At 42.6% G+C, this 16,268-nt stretch overlaps 1 protein-coding gene across 1 annotated transcript; it reads left to right on the top strand.

Moving 5' to 3' along the window:
* Positions 1 to 1,933: 1,933 nt before the first annotated feature.
* On the top strand, positions 1,934 to 10,375 carry LOC121935298 (zona pellucida sperm-binding protein 3-like). Its single transcript, XM_042476679.1, has 9 exons — positions 1,934 to 3,127; positions 4,001 to 4,119; positions 5,530 to 5,633; positions 6,371 to 6,548; positions 6,648 to 6,768; positions 7,292 to 7,383; positions 7,492 to 7,637; positions 7,736 to 7,855; positions 10,204 to 10,375. The coding sequence occupies exons 1-9, from the start codon at positions 2,717 to 2,719 to the stop codon at positions 10,338 to 10,340; spliced, it is 1,428 nt and encodes a 475-aa protein (XP_042332613.1). The 5' UTR covers positions 1,934 to 2,716; the 3' UTR covers positions 10,341 to 10,375.
* Positions 10,376 to 16,268: the final 5,893 nt, after the last annotated feature.

Below are 16,268 nucleotides of genomic sequence, written 5' to 3' on the forward strand. Positions count from 1 at the left end.
GCACATAGTATACTCATTCTTTTTCTTTTCAATGCTTGTTAGCCATTATTTCCAAATAACCTGTTGTATTAAAATGTAGTTCTGAATAAACTCTATTGAATACTTTTCTTGGAGGGTATTTGATTTTGAGAAATCTATGAACTAGTATGGGACTTGGGAATAATGCTGGAATTAATCATTACCACATATCATCTTCATCTTCCTTTTCTTCCTCCTTCCTCCTAGTATTACTATATTATCACAGTGGGTCCTTGGTTTGATTCCAGGAACCCTCCATAGATACAGAGGTCTGTGAGTGTTCATAAATACAATGACATAGTGAAATGGTGTCTCTTATATAAAATGGCAAAAACAAGGTTTGCTTTTAGAATTCATATTAATCTTGAATATTTCAAGCTGTGGATGCTTGAATCCATGGATGAAAAAATATGTGGGTACAGAGGACCGACTGTATATTGCCCTTCTGGAACTGAACTGGTACATTAAAGAAACAAAATACAAAACTAGGATAAAGCCAGATGCCCAATGTGGCTTAGTGGTTTGGGTGTTAGACTATGACTCTGGAGACTAGGGTTCGATTCCCCACTGGGCCATGAAACCCATTGGGTGACCTTGGGCAAGTCACATGCTATCAGCCTCTGGGGAAGGCAATGGTGAACCTCCTTTGAACAAATCTTGCCAAGAAAACCCCATATTAGGGTCTCCGTAAGTTGGAAACAACTTGATGACACACAACACACATATACCAAAAGAAACCACATCCTGGAGGACATGTAGGAGGATACATGTCTTAAGATGCTGAAACACAAAACAATATATAATGTGCCTGGGAAGATTAAAATGGTCTTCAGTGGCAGGGTAGAGATTTTGGGTGAAATCACTGAAAAGGCCCCCTCCGTTATCATGTAGTTTGCATTGTATGCTAAAAGTCTCAGCTTTACTCTGTATCCACTGACTATTTTCACATGGAGAGCTGCTGTGTTCAGTGATGCTTTATTGAAAAAAATGCTTCATTGAAAGATTCTGTGGTGCTGGCTGCTGGCCTTCATGTCAGTGGGATGGTAAAAACTGGAGACCTCCAGATGCTTTGTGTGTGAATTGAGCACTCCTGGTCTAGCTGGGGCTAATGTAAGTTGAAAACACAAAACATCTGGAAGATGCCAGCTCTTTTCTCCACTGCTGATTGAAGTTCCTGCGTGCCTTTAAGTCATTTCCAACGAACATCTACCTATACTCTGGTCAACCACAACATTGTTCCAGGTGGAAAGGCCAGACACATCAGATGCACAATTAATACTTGTCAAGGGACCAGATCTGGTCTGATTTTGGAAGCTAAGCAGGGTCGGCCCTGGTTAGTACTGGGATGGGAGACTGCCAATGCTATAAGCCATATTTCAGAGGAAGGAGCTGGCAAAACCATTTTTGAAAACCCTATGAAATCCATGGGGCTGCCATAAATTGGCAAGTGACTTGATGGCACAAATACACATGATGTGCTGACAAAAAGCTGAGAACTTTGTACTGAAGCAGGATCTGTCACACTCTACTCTTCACATGTTTATTTTGACTGCTATGAAAGACCCATCTTCATTGGTTCTTTAACTACCTTTCATGGCCCTCATTGAAATCAAACTGTTTACCTCATCACCTTTCACTGCATTTGTATTATGATTTAGGCTTATCTCCATCCCACCTGTTGCCCACAGAGGCTTTGAAGGCTAGCATGGTGCAGTGGTTTCAGTGATGGATTAGGATTATGCAGGGCCAGGGTTTGAATCCCTGCTCAGCCATAGAAACCCACTCAGTGACTTTGGTCTAGTCCCAATCTCTCAGCCTCAGAGGAAAACAAAGGTAACCCCCCCCCCCCCTGAACAAATTCTGCCTTAGGGCCACCATAAACTGGATCTGACTTGAAGGCACACAACAACAATGGTGCTTTGATCACTCATCAAGATCACTAAGCCATAATTTCTAAACCTTGGTGGAAAGCTAAGGCCTTTGTCAAATGTCTGTACTTCAGATGAGAATTAGCAGTTCAAAATTTGTCATGACATTATAGCCAGGCACAGAACCTGCATTATGACAACTGGCATTCCTCCAGCAAAAAGTAACTTTTCTGAACTCTGGTCAGGAACACTGCCTTTTTCAGTGTGTGGAAGGAGCGTGCAAGGCAATCTTCCATAACCTGACATCCTTTCAAGCCACTAACCCTTCTGGTTGGGTGTGATGAGAGTTGTGAATCTCGTCTGGAGGGTACCACATTGGGGAAGGCTAGGGTTGGGGATGATGGGAGTTGTCTCCATCTGGAGGATGCCTGATTGGGATAGGCTAGGGCTGTGGTATGAAGGGAATTTTTACACATCTGGAAGACACCAGCTTGAGAAAGGCTGGCTGGAAGATTCTGGGATGTGTAGTCTCTGAAAGCAACCTTCCCAGCATCAGTTCTGGGCAGATCTTCAGAGGTCATAAAGGAGTTTCTAGAAGCAGAGATGGTGCAGGTGCTTTCTTGATGCTATAAAGTTTGAAGTGTTTTCAGGATCAGGTCGCAGAGCTATAACTCACCTTATCTCCAGCTGAGTCTCATTGCAGAAGGCCAAAGTCACCCCATAGTTGTAACACAAGTCAGCTGTGAAAGGAGAGGAGACCCATCTGCAGTATATAAAGCTTCCTGGGCCTTCTGTTTGGCTTCTTTGGTTCATTCAACTCAGATATCAGCATGGGGTTTTCTCATGGTTTTCAGGGCATCCTTTTGTTTATTACAATCAGCCTGGTAAATCCTTACAATCCCTGGGATTTTTCAAGAAATGATTTGTCCTGGGGATCTTTTGCCAGAGATGTCCCACCAGTGGAGCAGATCTATGGCTCTTCTTTGGCTTGGTCCTCCCCCTGGGCTTGGGTGGATGTCTCCCAACCAAGGGTTTTGTCCAGTTTGCAACCAGTGACTGTACAATGTGGAGAGGCTCAGGTGGTGGTGACTGTCAAAAGGGACCTTTTTGGCACTGGGAGGCTCATCCAGGCTGCTGACTTGACCCTGGGTTCCCTGGGCTGCCGGCCCACCTCCCTTGATGCTGCAGAAGATGCTGTGATCTTTGATGTGGGGCTCCATGAGTGTGGCAGTACCTTGCAGGTAAGTTCGCCTTAGGGACTGTATTTATTGTTGGGTTTTGTTTTTCCTTTTCATACTGTTTTGTTCAGAGCTGGAACATAACCAATAACACACACGCACAAACATATATGTATGTAGCCACAGGTTGAGTCCCAATTATCTGGAATTCTGAAATCTGCAATAGTCCAAAACCCAAAACTTGTTTCATGGGCAGCTGAGCTACTGACAACTTTGCTTTCTGACGATTCATTGTACAAGAATTTTGATTCATGTCTAACACTCAAACCACTACACCATGCTGGCTCTCTCTTTATTGTTGCTGTGTACCTTCAAGACATTTTTGATTTGTAGTGACCCTAAGGTGAACCTACCATCAGGTTTTCTTGACAAGTTCCTTCATCTGAGGCTGAGAGAGTGTGATTTGCTCAAGGTCACTCCGTGGGTTTAGTTTTCTGAACTGGGATTTGAATCCTGGTTTCCAGAGTCCTAGTCTAACACTCAAACCACTACACCACACTGGCTCTCATGGCTCTCACTAGCATAATATGTTGATATAGATGCTTCCCCAGACAATGAAGAATTTCTACAGCTGGGGTTGGGAAACATTTTATCCCACCAAGACCATAAGTTTCCACAGTTCCTCACTACTTATCAGTTTACATAGGGCTGATGGGAGTTAGAGTTTAACAGCTCCTGGCAGGCTACAACCCCTTCACTGCTGATATAACTGCTGATGGAGAAAGAAAACATATCAGGAGCAGTAGACTCCCCCGTCAAATATGTCAGCTGAAGACAACAGGAGATGTAGCTCAATGTATCTGGAGAGGATCAGATGGGGGGGGGAGAGGAAACTTGCTTTAAAGTCATCTTTTTGCACCATTCTTTTCTCTCTAGATGACTCCAGACTCCCTGGTTTATAGCGTAACCCTCTACTACCACCCGAATCTTGGAAGCAATCCTGTTATTGTCAGGACCAGTTCAGCTGAAGTTCCAATTGAATGTCATTTTCCAAGGTGAGGGACCTTCTTCTCAAGGTTGGAAAAACACTGGGTTTAAAAATTTGGGGGTGGGTAGGTTTGAAACTGGTTTATTTTGTTGCCAGGTTTTTTTTAATTAATGTTTTATTGAAAAAAAATGAGTCCTCCTTAGATGAATACCATGAAATACTTTTTTATGTATTAGGAAGCTTGATCTTAGTGTTTTCTACCATTAACATTCCAAAGTTACAAAGTTTTGATATAGAATCATAGTGCTGGAAGAGACCTCAAGGGCCATCAGGTGCAAACCCCCAGCCATGCAAACATATGATCGACATCTTTCAATGAAACACCATTTTTCTACTGCTTAAATCTGAATATACGTAGTTTAATGGTTAAGATGCCAATTCTGACCATCAGGTAGTTTGAGGCCTGAGTGCCACATGATGGGGTGAACTCCTGTCACTAGCCCCAGCTTCTGCCAACCTAGCAGTTTGAAAGCATGCTAATGCAAGCAGATAGATAAGTACTACTTTGGTGGGAAGGTAACAGTGTTTGGTGCAGTCATGCTGGCCACATAACCATTGGATTTGTCTTTGGACAATGCTTGATCTTCGGCTTAGTATTGGAAATGAGCACCACCCCCTATGACTAGAGATTTACATTTACCTTTCTATGGGCCTGTACAGACTGACCAAAATAAAGCTGCTTTGGGGCACTTTGGAGGTATGCTGTTTAAATGAAGCATGCGTCCTAAGAGGCCAGAAGCCACGACAAAACCACGCTCCAGTCCTAAGGACTGGACCACAGCTTTGGCACAGGTTCTGGCCTCTTAGGACACATACGTACATCATTTAAACAGCATATCTCCAATGTGACCCGAAGCAGCTTTATTTTGGCCTGTCTGTATGGGCCCTTTGTGAAAAAACATGCAAAATATTATCAGAATTGTTTTGATTGACCTTTATATCAATGGAAGGATTTTGTTTCTGAATGGCATTTTTAAAGGGATTAAAAACAAGCAAGTAACACTGGATACAGGCCTAACATTGTACGACTGCCAATAAAATGGTTAAAAGTTAAAATGTTTAAATTCAAACGGTCGTTGTTTCATATTGAAGAACAAGGAGTGGTTTTTTGTTGAACTTTAGTTTTTCTTTAAAGAGCAGTTTAAAGCAACCTGGTTTAAACTGGGTTTAAATCAACTTGGCTTAATCGAGACAATCCAAGGCCTTTGGTTTTTTGGGGAACATTTTAGTTATGAATTTCTGCAGAGACAAAAAGATGGACTAGAAGATCCATTGGCCTTATACTAAGTTGCCATCTAACCCATCTAATCCAGCTCTGATTATATAGAACTGCTCCTCTAAGAATGTAGTTGACCCAACTGAGCTTCCTTCCTTCCTTCCTTCCTTCCTTCCTTCCTTCCTTCCTTCCTTCCTTCAGGAAAGACAACGTGAGCAGCAAAGCCATCCGACCCACATGGGTTCCCTTCACCTCTACCATTTCTTCAGAACAGCGGTTGGCCTTCTCCTTACGCCTCATGAATGGTAGGTGACAGTGTGAGAGGAAGGGTAATCCACTCCATAGAAGAGACCTGCAGAAAGGACAGTTGAAGGGTATGCTCTCCAGGGCCAGGTAGTGGGTAGGATTTGCTTGGAAGAAATTGGTTGGGAACTGGATATTTTCAATGGTTGGGGGCCAAATCTAGTGGTAACTGTGGCTGTCCCCTTCCCTCCTTAGTGGATGACCCTGGGAAAGAGACTGCTCTTGACAATGGTTCAATCAAACTGCAGCTCCCAGCACCCATTGACCATGCTCATAGAGGTTTCTGGGAGCTGAAGTACAAAAGAGCTGGAGATCAGGTTTGAGTACTCTGGTCCCAGTTGATTTCCTCCCAAATCGTGCTGTCTGTCTGGAGATGTCCCATGCATCAACACATCTCCTGTGACTGTAGCAGAAACCACCTGTTACTCCTTTTCCATAGAGCGGTTGGGTGGGGGAACCTCTTGCTCTATTCTGGGAATTGTAGTCTAAACCAAATTCCACAAACTTTGAGAAACCATTGACTAGTGCAGGGTTTTGGACCCTGTGATTCTCCAGATGTCACTGAACTCTAGTTCCTATCATCCTCAGCCACCCCTGCTCAGGCAATGGATGGGAAATGGAATTCAGCAACTTCTGCAGGGTCAGAGATGCTTCCATCCCTGACTGATTGGACCTTTCCTGTAATGGTGACATCTAGGGACATTGCCCATCAGCACCTTGATTAAAACTTGTCTTATAGGTGACTGGAGTGTTGAGAGAACCTCAAACAGGTACCAGCTGGGGGAAACCATGCACATCCAGGCAGATGTGAATACTGACAACCATGTGGCCTTGAGGCTCTTTGTTGACCACTGTGTGGCCACCCTGAGTCCAGACACTGCGTCTTCTCCCAGATATGCTGTTGTTGACTACCATGGGTAAGAAGCACTTGTGTCTCTGTGGTATCTTCTGGGTTGTGTCAGCTTTCTTGGCTTCAGACTTACTGTATAATGTTGTTAATTCAATGTTGCATCTAGATGTTTGGTTGATGGGCAATCAGATGACTCCAGCTCTGCCTTTGTGTCTCCAAGACCCAAACAAGATTCTCTCCAGTTCAAAATTGATGCCTTCAGGTTTGCAGGAGACATCAGAGATGTGGTGAGTATCTAAAACAAGCACAAAGAACCTGAAGCTCTTTAGATGTTGGCTCCAACTTCCACAAGCCCCTGCCGACATGGACTTTGGGAAATGATGAGTTTTTTAACCCAACATCTAGAAGCCTAAGATTATCTCACATACATTTATTGAGATCTTTAGAAATGAATTAATTCTCTGTTTGTTCAATAGAATGCTGCTCTAGATAACCGAGAAGATGTTGAGCTTGTTGTCCTGAAATGCACCATAATACACACAACATTTGCATGCTGTATTCCCTTTTAACATTGATCACTGGAAGAACTGCCTTAGTGTTATTGGCAAAGTGACTGTATGTCACACTAAGCCATTGATTTATGTTACAGTGGCTTGTTACTTTAGCCATGAATTGTCCTTCAGATAAACTAGTTTCTGCTCCCACCACTTAATGCTAGCAAAACGTTACTTCAAGATCCAGTTCTGTCCTCTCTGCCCTAACTTACTTTCCAGAGGTGCTTCACTGTCATCCCCTATTCTGTCCTTCCAGATTTATATTACCTGCCACTTGAAAGTCACAGCAGCTGATCAACCTCTGGATCCTCTGAACAAGGCTTGCTCTTTTAATAAAGCCAGTAACAAGTAAGAAGGGCAAGTGAGAGCCATGGAGAGGAGGGAGGAAAGGAAAATAAAGAGCAGGTTAATGCAGGAGTGATCTCAAATGTCTTTCTCTACTTTGGCTTGCTGCAGTTGGCTCCCAGTTGAAGGTACTGGAGATGTTTGCAGATGTTGTGAGACTAAGAACTGTGGGTTATTTGGAGGCCAATCTGGAAGCCGCAATGCCTGGTGGAGAGGCTCAGGAGGACGATTCCAGAGAGACGCTGCTTCTATACACAGTAAATTCTGATCCCCATCTCTTAGATTGGAGGGTGTGTGTCAATACAAAATGAGCTCAGCCTAGGTGAAAATTGTTCTGAACTTCTTTCCTACACAGATGATCCTTCAGTGGAAGAAACGGAAGCTGATGTTGTGCTAGGACCTGTCATCTTGGATGATCCAAATACTTTAATGCCTCGTTCTGAACTCCAAGACAGAATGGGGCTAATGAAAAAAGGTAAGACTAGTTTGAAGGAGGCCATTTATGTTAAGTTCAGAAGGGCATGGCAATGTAGGAGGTTGCCTTATTCCAAGTTGTCTTGGTCCATCTAGCCCAGGAGTGGGAATCTTGTGGTTCTCTGGACATTGTTCCATTGCAGCTTGCAACACCTCTAGCCAAATGTGAGGGCTGCTGGGAATAGCAACTGGAGGGCTGCATAATTCCCACCCCAATCTAGTCTGATATTATCAAATCCTGACTGGAAGTGGCTCATCAAATTGGTTTCTCAGGATTGTTTTTCCTAGTATGCCAGGTATTGAGCCTTGAACCTTTGCAAGTGTTCTACTGTTCAAGTTGTGGCATCTCAAGGTAGGACTAGGAAAGACCACTGTCAAAGACCCTGGAGAGAGATTATCAGTTGAAGCAGCTACAGAATCTGGCTACGTTGGTACCCAACTGCTGGATCTCCAGATAGTTTGGTTCAGTTCCAAGAATATCACCTTCTCCTCTTCCTCCCTCCTCCTCCTCATTAATCATCATTATTAATTTTTGTTGTGTGCCTTCAAGTCATTTCTGGCTTATGGTGAGCCTGTCATAGGGTTTTCTGAGGCTGAGAGTGTGTGACTTGCCCAAGGCCACTGGTTCCACTTTATTAATATCCTGCCATTTCCCCAAGACTGGGACTCAAGGCAGCTTAAAAGGTTACAATTAAATACATATAAAAAGGCAACGTGAACACCAAATTAAACTATGGACCATATCAAAATCATGCTGGTATTCTGAACACAATTTTAGAAAGTTAAACTATATAATTTAAAAACCATACAGCACTTAGAGATATTTTGCTAAATGTATCCAGTTCTAAAAGCCTGCCTGAAAAAATTCTTTGCCTGCTGATGGAAGGACAGCAAGAATAGGGGAGTCATTTAAGCCTTCTTATGGAAGAGGTTTCAAAGTCTAGGAGCAGCCACTAAGAAGGCCCTCTAGTGTTCCCACCAACCATTCCTATAAAGGTGGTGGGACTGAAGAAGGGGTTCTCCTTTGGATCTCAAGGTATGGAGATACGGCCTATCGGATAGCTTGGATTGGCCAAAACATCTGGAGGACCAAAAGTTCAGATCTTTTATGATATTGTTAGGAAAGATGGACTTATAGTTTGACTTGGTAAAGCAGGACACAGCTGCACTTTCCATTTTAAATATTTTGGCAGTGTGCCTTGCTAGGCAAGTCAGTAGGTTTGACTATAGAAGTCCCATGGGGAACTGCAGCTGCCCAAGCTTATAGAAGAACAGGTTCCAATGGCATAGGGCTATACCTATAAAAGGGATAAGACAGTCTTTGATCACCTGTCTTTGGCATTTGGTGGAAGAATCTGGTCTATCTTTGTCAGGGAGGGCCAGATGTGAACGTCTCGCAATGAGAAATGGAGTGACATTACTGCATTCTAGTCAGCTTTTGGCATTTCTATGGTGTAGAAACTTATAAACTCTATTTGTAGCTTAGGTGGTAGGGCACCTTCCTTACATGCAGAAGATCTAAGGTTCAGGCTCTGGCATCTTCAGGTAAGGAAACAAGCAGACTTGAGGCTGATCATTGTAACCACCACATAACTAAGTGTACTGATGGTCACACTCAATATAAAATACAATATTGTATTTTATAGCCAGTGCTGGAAAAACAGTCCAGGTTACACTTGGGAGAAGTAAATGGTTTGAATTACAGCAAGAATTGTTGTTGTTTGTTTATAAAGCACCATCAGTTTGCATGGCACTTTACAGGTAACCAAAACCAGTGGGTCCTGCCAGAGATGTACAACCTAAAATGTGTGCATGAACATACAGAGCGGAGGAAGAAATAAATTTATAACAGTATAGTTACAAAACAAATTAATCCAGGTAAAACACAAAAATGTGATACGATATATATAAAAAAACTAGCCAATACATGTAACCAAAGATAACAAAATTAAAGTCCCAAATGCTTTAGGAAGAAAAGTGTTTAATTCAGATTTAAAAATAGCCTATGATGACAGACAAGAAGTGATGCAGTTGGGTAACCTTAGATTTTGGATTTGAAGGGCTCGATGGGGCTTGTTCTCTAGAGAATGGCAATGTATTAGTTAAAAATATGTTAAGCAAGGCCTTTTCTGCATTGGAACTTCTTATCCAAACTCCTGCCCTAGTGATGCCACTTGAATTCTCAATGTTGCTTGAGAACTTAATTTTTTTCAATTTTTAAAAGACATGCAGATATGGGAACTTAATTCTTGAATGACGCATGAAATGATGCACATGAAGCAGCCCCGGTGACTGGCTTCCAGTGATGGAGACAAAGTTCTGACTGTCTCTTATGATTTTTGCCTTCAGGTGTCCATGCAAAGTTTCTGTTTACAATGATGGGCCTGACTGTAGCAACTGCCCTTCTAGCGTTGGCTTCAGTGACTCTGGTGTTTCTCCTTGCCTGCAAGAAAAGCCAGACTCGGGTCAACCGTGAGCTGTCTTGACCAATTTTGAAATGCAAAACAATAAAATAAAATAAAATGGGTGGAATAAAAAAATGTGGTACCTTCTGTAACGGGTGAGGGAAGTATATAGAATCATAGAATCAGTTGGAAGAGACCACAAGGACTATCCAGTCCAACCTCCTGAGACCTCCAAAGAAGGAGACTCCACTACACTCCTAGGGAGTATGTTCCACTGTCGAACAGCCCTTACTGTCAGGAAGTTCCTCCTAATGTTGAGGTGGAATCTCTTTTCCTGGAGCTTGCATCTATTGCTTGGGGTCCTGTTCCCTGGAGCAGCAGAAAACAAGCTTGCTTCTTAATATGACATCCCTTCCAATATTTAAACAGAGCTGTCATATCACCTCTTAAGTGCTGCCTCATACACTAAAATTAACATCATCACCAGTGCTTGGAAATGCTACTTTTTAGAGTGCAGCTCCCAGAATCCCCCAGGCTCATTTTTGAAGGTGTTGTAACATATCCTATAATTACATACGGTGGAACCATGATAGTTCAAAAGTGAAATCAAAGTGCTATATTATATAGTAGTGATTGTTACTGTTGTGTGTATTCAAGTCATTTCTGACTTAGGGTGATCTGAAGGTGAATCGGGCTTTCATGGCAGCCCTCTGAGGCTGAGAGAGAATGTGACTTGCCCAAGGTGACCCAGTGGTTTTCCATGTCCAAGCGGGAATTCAAACCATGGTTTCCAGAGTCACAGTCCAATGCTCAAAACACCACGCCACACCTATACAGCCTGGTAAAGCCCATCCACATTCCATTATGTCCCCCCCCCCACTGACCAGGTTGCTTTGTAAATGAATGTAATTTCTAGTCATAGCTTATATTCTACTGCCACTTAGTGGTGATGATGCATAGCATTTAAAGACATATTTATATATAGCAAAGCTACTGTGATGCAGCCTGCTTTGGAAGCAGAATTTCCCATCCTGACTTGATTATTTTGTTATTGTTTAGTAAATTATAATTTTCCCAGATTGAAATATTTCTCAGCTACAGCAGACGTACTGAATCAATGAGGACTTGGTTCTTCTCAGTGGGCTCAGACAAAAGCAAACTGTTGCTGTGTAAAGCTGCTCCCAATTGCAGCAAAAATGGCCAACAGAGCCCTCTGGCAACATGGGGGACACTCTTTTTCCATTTGGCACCAGCTCCATGAATTTTCAGGGTAGGAACTACAGAATACAAACACAGGTGATGGGGCCCAGTAGAGTATTGTGGGTGGCAGATATGACCTCCACATCTGGCACATGTGCCCACTCCTGTGTTAGAATAAACAGAAGCAGAAGGTCACAGCTGTTTGCCATAACTTTTCCCCAGCATGGCTTGCTGCACTCACAGAATAGACCTCTGGCTAGAAATGTTGTAGTAAGGCAGTTGGGAATTATTGCTGAACTGACAGAATATAAACATGAGAAAGTTAATAGGGCCAAAGTACGTATACATGCGTGTACACATAGTGATCATTGAGTGTGGAAAACTTAAACACATTTACAATAGTAGTTATCATTATAGATGTGTTTTTTTAAAACAAAATATTAAATGTCTCTTTGCTTTCTTTGTGTTGAAAAACAAATTGTAATATGCAAGCATTAGGGTTTCTTTCAAAGGAAAGGCAGAAAAACATCAATATGCCACCAACTCCTGGCCTGTCATTTAAAGTTAAGAAGTGGTATCACACATATCCTGTAACTATAAAACTAACTGCAATTAGTTAGAATTGTAAGAGTCATGAAAGGAATTAGTTACAATGGCAAATAACGTGAAGTTATCCCTTTACTTACAAACTTTAATGCAATGCAGTAATTGAGAGTAAGGAACCAATTGCACTAAACTCATTGTTTTATGCAAGTAGTGTTGCCTGGAGTAAAAGTGGAGAGGGTTGTACCTTTAATGGTTGTGTTTGGTAAATACTCTAAAGACCCCAAATGCTGTCTGAATTTGGAAGCTAAGCAGGGTTGACTTTGGTTAATACTTAAACAGGAGACTGCCAAGGAATTCCAGATGCTGTAGGTTATGTTTCGGAGAAAGGAACTGGCAAAACTGCCTCTGAGGATTCCTTGCCTAAGAAAACCCTATGAAATTCAGGGGGTTGCCATAGGTCAATGGGCAACTTGAAGGTGGAATTTCAGCAGGTATAGTTTGTTACTTGTTCCCTCTTCTACACAACCATTAAAGGTACCATTCCAGTTTTCAATCTTGAAAGTGACTTTCAAGCTTTGAGTGGTTCGAACTGGCCACTTTGGTTTCAAAGTACAGGCCCAGAAATGCCTGTGGGTAGGATCAGGGCCCCATGCCAGCTTTTGCAGGGCTGTAGCTACAGGAGGGAGCAAAATACAGGCATTGCCCTTCTAAATAAAAATTCTGACTTCCCATAAAATTTTCTTCCGGTCCTCAGATTTTTGGCACTGAAGGCTCACAAAATTCTTCACACCCAGAACTCTTTATGTTTGCTGTGTTTTTCATTCCCTTGTAACTATACCTGCTCTTTTTCTTGGGATGCTTAAGTTGCATTTCTAAATGCTCAAATGAAGTTTTAAGTTACTGCAATGCTAGAAATTTGGGGAATGAAGGAAAATTTCATGGGGAAGGGAAAAGAATTTTTATTTGGGGGACAGTGTCCTCATTTTGCCCTTCCTCCAATCTGTAGTTACACCCCTGTTGTAGAGAGCCTTTCTCTCATCTGGTATTTGCCTCCATGGGCCTGGGTTATGTTGACACCACCTTTTGGAAGTGTTGAAGTCTTTTACTTCAAGACAGAAATCTCTACCTTTAAGTCTCAAGTCCTTGCAAGATACTTTCAAGTCATTTGAAATCTGCTGCTCCTAGGAAATGTTTTAGAAGGCTTCTTGGATGTGCATCAGGGACAGGCTGCTGAGTAGAGTTCAACTCCCATCTCAATCCCATTGCCTAACACATTTGCGGTTCCCCTCTGAGAAACACTCTGGGGTGACTACTACTCACCCCATTGCCCATCCCAGGAGCCTTCTAAAGCTTTTCCTAGGAGCAACAGGTAAGGAAATTACTATATACAGCTTTTACACTGTGATTACACTAGGAAGGAACTGGCTTGGCGATACTCATTACATGATGACACCTCTGACCCTTAGCTGCACTGTCTCCAACCTGTCCCTTTTCATTGATGAGGAAAACCTGTCAATGATCTGGCAAGCACACAAATCCCCAGGTGCAAAATGTCAGTGAGTCATAATTTATTATGGTCCATAGATCCAAAATTTAGGCATTCGGTCAAGATATACAAAATGTCACTCCTGGGGCTGTTGCATGGTTGTGAGTCATTCCCTCTCATTATTCTTGTTTGTGTATGTGTGTTTTCAAGTCCTTTCTGACTTATGGGGGACCATATCATGGAGTTTTCTTGGCAAGTTCCATCAGAGGGTGTTTGCCATTGCAATCCTCTGAGGCTGAGAGAGTGTGGTTTGCCCAAGGTCATCCCATGCTTTTCAGTGGCTGAGCCAGGATTTGAACCCTCTTCTCTAGAGTCGTAGTCGAACACTTAAACCACAATGCCATGCTGGTTCTCTAAATTCTTGACTTTCTTTCTTTTCCTTTTAACATCAATTGAGGTAGCAGAGTTACAGAATTGTGCAGAAAATGTGTGTGTGGGGAATCAAAAAACCCATGCTGTGTAGAGCATGGAGGCAGGGTTAAAGGAGAGTCAGGAAGAAAGAGCAATGGGTGAGCAGCCCCAGTAACACAATTGAGAGGAAGTGCATTGATGGCTGCCTTGAAAATGGTGTGTTCCCATTTTACTTTTGGTAATGTGACCGCTGCAAGGATGGGGCTTGTGCAGAAGATTCCTAAGAGTCATTCCCATTGTGCAGGGTTCATTTCTCAGAGGGGAACAGAAAACACATTAGGCAATGGGCCTCAGGTGGGGGGGCTATAGGAAGTGAAGGTCTCTCCTTGTACAGCAAATGTAAAATACTGCTTTCATCACAGTAAGCAAAAAGCAGTGAGATGGAAGCATTGATCAAAGGAGGAAAACTGTTTTCTGTTCTGTAACATTTCTGAATGAAGTTAGGGCAGCAAGTCAGTTAATAAAAATATACAGTAGTTGAGTCAGTATTGCAGACTCCAGTCCAAGTTGAGTAACTGAAGTGACTTGTCTGAGTTAATCAATTTGAGTCTACATTATTGTCTGACTTAGAGTTAAGTAACAGCTTGTTACTGGACTCTAAATGTGGTGGCTTAGTGGTTAAAATGCTGGTTCTGATGGCTGGAAGGTTGGCTGTTTGAGGCCCAAGTTCCACATGATGGAGTGAGCTCCTATCACTAGTCCCAGTTACTGCCAATCTAGTAGTTCGAAAGCATGGACATGCAAGTAGATAAATAGGTACAGTGTTCAGTGCAGTCATGCTTGCCACATGACCACCAGAGCAGTCCTCAGACAATGCTGGCATTTCAGCTTAGTAATGGAGATGGGCACTGCCCCCTCCAGTCGGTTACAACTAGACATTCATGTCAAGGGACTACCTTTACCTTTAACAGCTTGATGGTAGTGATGGTTTTTAGGCAAAAAAATTGCCACAGAATCTAGATCTCCATTGACAGCATGCCCAAGAGAAGAATCCATTGTTGCTTCCCCTCCCTTGCAAAGAGAGTGATAGTTTTAAGAATGCCTATCCAGGGTGGAAACCCACTGAGTGGCCTTGGGTAAGTCACACTCTCTCACCCTCAGATGAAGGCAAGGGCAAACCCCACTTTGAACAAATCTTACCAAGAAAACTCCATGATAGGTTTGCCTTAGAGTGCTTGAGGGACATACAGCAATCCTCAGATGTAAAATTAGAAGTAACTTGCCTTGCTTCAAAAAAGAAACTGGAACTCAGAACGGAATAAATCGCTTGTTAAAAAGTTATTTGCTAAACTTGAATTCAAAACCCAATGTTTGCAAATACAGTTAGTCTGGGAGCCCATTTTCTCCCTCTGGAGACTTCCAGAGTTTATATGAGCTACCAAAAATGCAGAAAAAAACAAGAACTTAAAACAGACAGAGGTTCATGTGAAGCCGAAGGCTTTCATGGCTGACATCCATAGCTTTTTGTGGGTTTTTCGGGCTATGAGGCCGTGTTCTGGATCCATGTCTTGTTTTTTAAAAAATGCATGGCTACAATCCTACATCACAGTCTGTAATATGTATGAATCTGTAGAATTGCAGAAACACAACAGAACCCTGTTAGTGAATTGCAACAATGTGCTTTGGAGAATTGTGATGCACATCATATGCTCCCACTGCACTCCATCACTTCCTGAGCCGGTGTCATGATGTGCACCAAAAGTGGCATATCAGTCAACTCCACTGGCTACCATTGTGAAATGGATGACCTTACATTCAAACATCATGGCAACCGTGAGAATATGGACATTGAGCAACTACACGATTCAATTTTGTACACACATAAGGACTTTTGCAAAGACTGAAGTCCCAAGTAGTATGCTAGCCCATCTTTTCTTAACCATACCAGGAGGGCCTGCAACCTATTTGAAAGGAGAATTGTGTCTCCCAAAGACTTTCAGGAGAGAAAATTCATCACCATGGGACCCAGTAAGAAGGCCACTTACGCACCATCCATACCCCCATCCCAGGGGTGACACCCTGACACCAACCCTAGTGATGCCACTCTGCTTGCCCCTGCTTTATATGTTCTAATGCTGCTGTGCCTTCAAGGGCATAGATTCCATACTGTGTTTGGAGGTATGTACAAAATGTAGCCTGGGGTTTGGATCTGTCTGCGACCAAAAGAGTTTGTAAGTGGTATGTGGCTTGGTATTTTTTAAAAACTATTTTTTCAGGAATTTATTTTTCCTATTTTACTCAAGAAAACATCCCTCCATCCCCACAAGTTTCAGACTGCCCACACCTGCTCCTTTGGAGGCTCAGAA

Source organism: Sceloporus undulatus, chromosome 6 (assembly GCF_019175285.1).
Source record: "Sceloporus undulatus isolate JIND9_A2432 ecotype Alabama chromosome 6, SceUnd_v1.1, whole genome shotgun sequence".
Lineage (NCBI taxonomy): Eukaryota > Metazoa > Chordata > Lepidosauria > Squamata > Phrynosomatidae > Sceloporus > Sceloporus undulatus.